The sequence below is a fragment of the Rhagoletis pomonella genome, unplaced genomic scaffold (genome assembly GCF_013731165.1).
Source record: "Rhagoletis pomonella isolate Grant_MI unplaced genomic scaffold, Rhpom_1.0 Rhpom_scaffold_00012, whole genome shotgun sequence".
Lineage (NCBI taxonomy): Eukaryota > Metazoa > Arthropoda > Insecta > Diptera > Tephritidae > Rhagoletis > Rhagoletis pomonella.
The window spans coordinates 9,963,932-9,970,431 of NW_023458566.1; the positions used below are offsets into that span (position 1 = coordinate 9,963,932).

General features: G+C 34.4%; 1 protein-coding gene across 1 annotated transcript; it reads right to left on the reverse strand.

The window, feature by feature from the left end:
- Positions 1 to 3,005: 3,005 nt before the first annotated feature.
- LOC118747836 lies at positions 3,006 to 6,494 on the reverse strand. Its single transcript, XM_036482011.1, has 2 exons — positions 6,356 to 6,494; positions 3,006 to 3,411 (listed from the first exon to the last, which is right to left on the reverse strand). The coding sequence occupies exons 1-2, from the start codon at positions 6,483 to 6,485 to the stop codon at positions 3,062 to 3,064; spliced, it is 480 nt and encodes a 159-aa protein (XP_036337904.1). The 5' UTR covers positions 6,486 to 6,494; the 3' UTR covers positions 3,006 to 3,061.
- Positions 6,495 to 6,500: the final 6 nt, after the last annotated feature.

Genomic DNA, 6,500 nt, shown 5'->3' on the forward strand with positions numbered 1-6,500 from the left:
TCGGCAAGCACTGACAAACCTCCGAGTGTGTATTTTTGCCTTGGAAAGAGCTTCCCATAAAACTATTTACCGCTCGAAGGCCGTGTAAAATTGTAGGTCACAAATTGGATTAGAAATTCGGCCAAACACATAGCAAAAGTGTAAATGCCAAATATTTGTTCCTGTAATTTCCGACCAAATACTGTAAATGTGACGGATACTAGAACAGGTCTAATGTTTAGTTACGAATGACTAGACTAGCTGACAATCAATTCGACTGGAGCTGAAAGCTGTGCTCAACGTCATTATGGGTAACCGTGGAAATTTGACTCCCAAAATTACACGTCGGGTGTCAAAAATATTTGTTTGACGAACTATGAAACATATACACATGTAGACTAATATAGTTTAGCGTTAAATTTTTCCTTCAAATTGGGTACATTTTAAAAATTTTATTTACCATCACTGCAACAGTTATGTAAGAATGTAAGTAAAGTATGAACCGAGGCATACATATGAAAGTGTCAAAAAATATTCTGCTTGTTTAAATATCATAGTATTTAGTCTAAAATCCGAATAAGGCACGACCTTCACCTATCTGTTTAATGGCTGAAATCTATTTTGTATGAAATTTAACGTGTTAGGAAATATTTCGCGAGTGGGTTAGCTGAAAAAAGATCCTGGCCAGGATATTTTTAGTTAAATAATTTTTTTTAATTTTGAACTACTTTGTTTAATAAACAAATTATATACCAATCGAAAGTACGAAGCCTATAGAATGTGAAAACGTTGGGTTATCTATTTTTTCCTGGTCTACTTATAGGTTTGGCAGGTATGAACAGGTATCTAATACAGTAATTTTCGCTCATCTCTTTAACACATTCCTGAAACAAACGTGCGAAAATTAAAAAAATAACTATAATAATTTTTTAATATTTAATTAAAAATATCCTGGCCAGAACAAATATTAGTATAGCTTAGAGCTGCAAAACTATCGATGGTTGGACCATTCGATATTTTCGATAGTTTTGGGCCTCACCATTCGATAGTGTCGATACTATCGGTAAGAGAAAAAATATGAGATCCTTACTACGGCATTATTTATATTGAATATTAGTAGAAAAGGCCGAAATGTTAGTTTTAATCTCCATTTTAGTGTCATTTATTAAAAATAACAGAATTACAAAACAACAAGTTGCAAGTCCAAATGTTTAACAATTTACAATATTGAGGAAAATTCGAGTTTTTCGAGTCATCAAAATTTTGCGTCAAAAATCAACGTTTTCGGCCGCTATCGGCAATTTTTGGATCTGTTTTGTATGAAAGCTGTACTAAATATTTATCTGATCGCAAAAATTGTGTCAAATTCGGATTTCTAGTAACGAATTCTTCAATACGAATTTTCAGAGCCATCAAAAATCGTAAAATTTCGCTCACAAACGGATTCCGCCTAAAACCCAGAATTTCATGTAACTCTATTATATTTATGCACCTAACCTCAAAATATGACTTTCGCCACTGCGTACCCGAATTGAGTTAACTAGGTAGTTCGTCGGCTTGTAAACAAAAAGTTTCATTTTCGTGCACAGGGCAATTGTGCTGCTGGGTTAGGGGAACGTTCCAAAAGCTGCTTTCCTATCACTTCTTTTTAATAAAAGAAAAGCAAGGTTTCACATGAAACAAAATTTTGACAATTCAGAAATTTTGTGAAAGTATTTACAATATTTAGTATTTTAGAGACCAAATAATTTGAAAAAAAATTCAAATCAGCTGCTCTCCTGCCACTATCTATTCAATATGCCTTGGCATGAACATACAAATATCTCTTGCCTATAAAAATTTTATTTAAATAGGAAATAATAACAAATTAAAAATTCATATTCCCAAACAGTAAAAAAGTGATAATGAGATTTATTTCAATTCAAATTTTTTATTATTTAAACCTTTTTTTTATAATTTTTATTACGCGCGAATACCGCAATAAATATTATAGCTGTAATTAGTAGAAAATCATCACTTTTATTTTAGACATTTGGATTTTAGTAATTATGACTCGCTCATATTTCAAAGCTTAATAAATCACTGGATATTATTAACTTTTTATGCCAAATTAAACACATAGTACATACATATGTAACTAACTAATGCTGTGCATAAATATTTTTTCAGGTTTTGCACAACATTGTACAAGAGTAAAAGTATGTTTTGCGCATTAAAAAAAAATAGAAAAATAAAAAAATATATTAAATTGTTCATTAAAATATTTTTAAAAACATATGTATGCATGTTAATTCAATTATTACATCTTTAATTTACTTAATTTTAATAACGGTCTTGTTTTTCAAGCAATGCACAATTATTATTACACTGATTATTAATTGCGGTTTTTTGTTCAACATTTTATTTTATCATATTTTGCAGGCATGTTAATGAAATTTTCTTTTAATTGCATTTTTCATGCGTTTTTGTTTTCTTTTTTTTTCATTGTAAATTCAATAAAATTAGATGAGAAACATTTATTTTTACTTTACAGTGTATAATCTTAGCAAAATCTACGCTTAAAACTAGAATTAACATTTGTTGTTGTTGTTGTTAGCAGCTTGATGGCGCAAGATAGCGGACGCGTATGAAAGCGATTGTTGCTGGATTGTCGTAATTTGTTGTTTTTTTACTCTTCTTCTTTTTTTTGTAAATATTCAATGACAAGGTGGGCTGATTGCTGCATAAATTTTTGTGATACTGAAACCTTTGCCGGGGACTTTTGCCAGAACTCGCTGCAATTCAAACACCAAAAATTACGAACAGTGGCTGTGGTGCTGCAGTTGATTTTTTTCGACCGATTTTATATTTAAAATTTTTGTAAATTTCTTTTTTTTTAGAGTTTTAGTAAGTCAAAAGTTTTTTATTACATTTAAAATTTATCTCATTTAATACAAAAAATGTTTTAAATTAAAAATTACATTTGTAAACACTCAGTTAAAATTATTTAAAATAACTTGTTTAAACAAATACATTAAACGTGCATACATACATACGTGTATGTACGTATGTACATATGTATTTCAAAGCGCATTAATTAAATTTAAAATCTAAATTGTCCCAATTTCCCTCGCTCATTGTGGTACACACGTAGCGGCGAGTAATTCGAGTTGCCATTTAGCGCTGCGCCAGCGCTGGTGCTACCCTGTCCGGTGCTGCCGGCTCCATTGCCAGTGCCATTGCTGAAATTTTGCGATGCCGAGCCTGAAATCAACTCTTCAATGTGCTGCGATTTGGCAGCGCAACGTGGCGCCAAAAGCAAATTGTAAATGATGAAGTAAACGAGCGCAATAATGCAAGCGGCAATCGCTAACCATTGATGTATGAGCTGTGCCTCCGATTGGGGCACCTTGTCGTCACGCGCCAATCCAATGACGGCGCCCAAGCCCTTGCCTGCAAGGAAGAGTAGAGAAATGTAAATGTGAAATGTGAGATATGAATAGCAAAGCGTAGAAAGTTAGGCGTTTTAGCGGAGTGTATGCGGACAGAGAGCGTCAAGTTCCAGTACTAAATATAAAGTTTTGCTCATAAAATCTACTTTGCTTCACCCAAATATCACCAAAGCCTGCCAAATTATCACTAAAATAAATTCCAACTGCATTCATTAGGGATGTCCTTACTTGAATTATAATTTTATTTTTCAATGCTCAAACCTTCGTGTCTGGGCCTTCATATCGTTTTAAGACAACAAACACTCACAAAAAAGGTAATTTGAATAAATTGGGAAAAACTTTCTCTACAAAATAAAAAACAAAATTGTATTTGTGATTTGATTCTTCGAACAAACAAACAAAAAAATTGTGATTTTTCAACTAAAAATATTTCTTTTATGTCACGCAAGCACGGTTTTCGAGTTCTTTCCAATCTGCGCATGCTAATGAGCTGTTACAGATTACTTGATTTCTGACACCATCAAATACACAAATCGTCGAATTTGCAAATGTCTTGACTGCGCATACAATGAGTTCGAAGGCAATTAGGTCGCTCACGAGTAGCCACGAGAAAGATCCTTAACCGCCTTTTTAGGATCGGAACCATTTTGTGGTCTAACTTGATCGGCTCCGAGAACTCTCTTATACTCTAAGCACAGTAAGTACTGGCGGGCAGTGGGGAGCCATAGACAGGCCATGCTATTCGCCTACCCTTTTAACAGTTCGGGTATTCCTTAATTAAATAAACATTAAATCAGGCTACTCTCTGGAAACCTAACAGGTCACAACCAACTACGATTGCATAGGTACCGAATCGCAGAGCCTGAATTCCCGCTATGCATAGAGTAGAGTAAACTTCCGAACACATATTTTGTGACTGCCCAACCATGGCTGGACAAAGATTACTTCATTTTAAAGCTCCTTGTGAATTTTTCCACCAAGGCCCTTTCAGGGTTCATTAAGGAAGTCGAGTGTTTACTGGGTTAGAGACTCTCCTTTCAGATACAAAATACCTCTCAGATCGCAGTGCCTCTTGTTCTTATATACCCTTGCTGGAGTGACAGTCCTTGCATATCTAGAAGTCTGGGTTGATCTGATTACGGAAACCTAACTCTCAGGGGAACCTTCAACGAGTTGTAAAATATGAATGCAAGGGTGCTTATTATGGGATGGTTTACGCTAGTGGCGCCAGTTTCTCAACTTATTTAAAGGCATTCAACTGTGAAATTTAGTTTAATAAGCAGACTTAATCTCTAAAAGACAAGGTAATTTTTTAAGCTACATTAAAAACCAGGCACATCAGTATTGAACAATTTAAGGTAGCTAAGAAATGCTGCTCCATGAATGATTCGTATGCTACTAAGGAGTAGTTAGTTTGAAAAGGTTTATTTTCCAATATTTATATGCATGCTTATTAGAATTAAATTATTATAAGTAACTAATCGGAGGTATATAAAGAGCTAACATCAATTTTAAGCTTATGAAAAATGGACAACCCTAATGCGCATGCATGCAAGCATGCAATTCTAGGCTACTCACAAATCATCATTCATGAGATTGCAAATCTCATGTCAAGCAGCAGTTAGAGTAATAGTTTAATGCATAGCAATGATGAAGCAACTATGGTGCCTCCAAAACAGCGGTGGCCATGTCGATACCCGCGAGCAGGAGCTTTTACAATGATAGCTTTACTTCGACAATTCAAAGCTTTATTTTCACCGCGAACAAATTACATCAATATTGGCTCTTTACTTGCAGCCAACGTACATGCATTGTTCAGGTTGCTGATCTGCGCTTTCGCTATTGAGTAGATGGATAAATGTTGGCCGCCACTGGTCTGTCGTTAAAGCTGGCGTTAAATTACTGAGTGAGAGGTACAACTGTGCTTCCTGGAGCTCGCATGTAAGTGTTTCACTATTTTGAGAAATAGAGTTGCCAAATAAACTTCCATACAAAGCATAGTAGCCAGCTCGTAAAAAAAAACAAAAAATCTATAGATAAATATACACTGAAGGATGCTCAAGAAATTTAAACGAAATTTTCTTCTATCACAATTTGTTAAATCAGTTTGCTGTTCGCAAGAATGATGCTGGTACACATGTATGCATCTATTTCTTCGAGAAAATTCACAAGTACGGTAAAGTACTATACTTTTTGAAGCGGCAGAATGAAAAATATTTCGCGAGATTTTTCTTGAGAGCTAAATATTAAGCTTACAAGGGGAAAATGTGTTTAGATAAAAAATAATGTTGATTAAATATTACAGACGGCCGCTGTAGCTGAATGGTTAGAGGTGCTTACTACCACTTAGTAGAACCCGGTTTTGATCACTAACCCATGCAACATCTTAATTAGAACAGTTGTGCCTTCGAAATATTTTGTAGAATTTACACTACAAACTTTCTCCACTAGGAATAAAAAAATTAAAAGTAAATAAAATGAAATTAGTTATGCCGAATTTCCACTAGGCATTGAAATGACAAAAAATTTATGCCATTTAAAAAAATGCCAAGTGGAAATGAACTTAATGAAAATTTTTTTTTAATGTAATGACAAGATTATTTTTTAATGCCCGACTTTGCCATTTTTCATTTTTGCCATTTAATGCCTAGTGGAAATCCAGCATTACATAGAAATTTTCTAGAAAGTTTTTAAAAAATTTCAGTTTTTAGAGTGATTTTTTCTCAAAAATGATAAAATACTAATTTATAGTCAGCCAAAGTTAAAAGGCTTAGCAAAGAGAATTCCCAAAAAAAACGCTTACAATTTTTCTCTCAATACACGAAGAATAACTTTTCGGAAAACCACCAGTTTCACTTCCTTACACCTCCATCCAAACCATCTGGCGACTCTGCCCGCACTTACGCTCCTTACCAAAACACTAATCCAACTACTTAGTTACTTACCAATGCCGAAGAAGGCCAACACAGCCACTGCCTGTCCGGTCGCTGTCAACTTCCTGGGCATCGCATGTCGCATATACAGTATAATCGTAATCCACACAACTCCGATGACGACCGGCTCGATAGCCTCCATGACAACGGTCAGCCA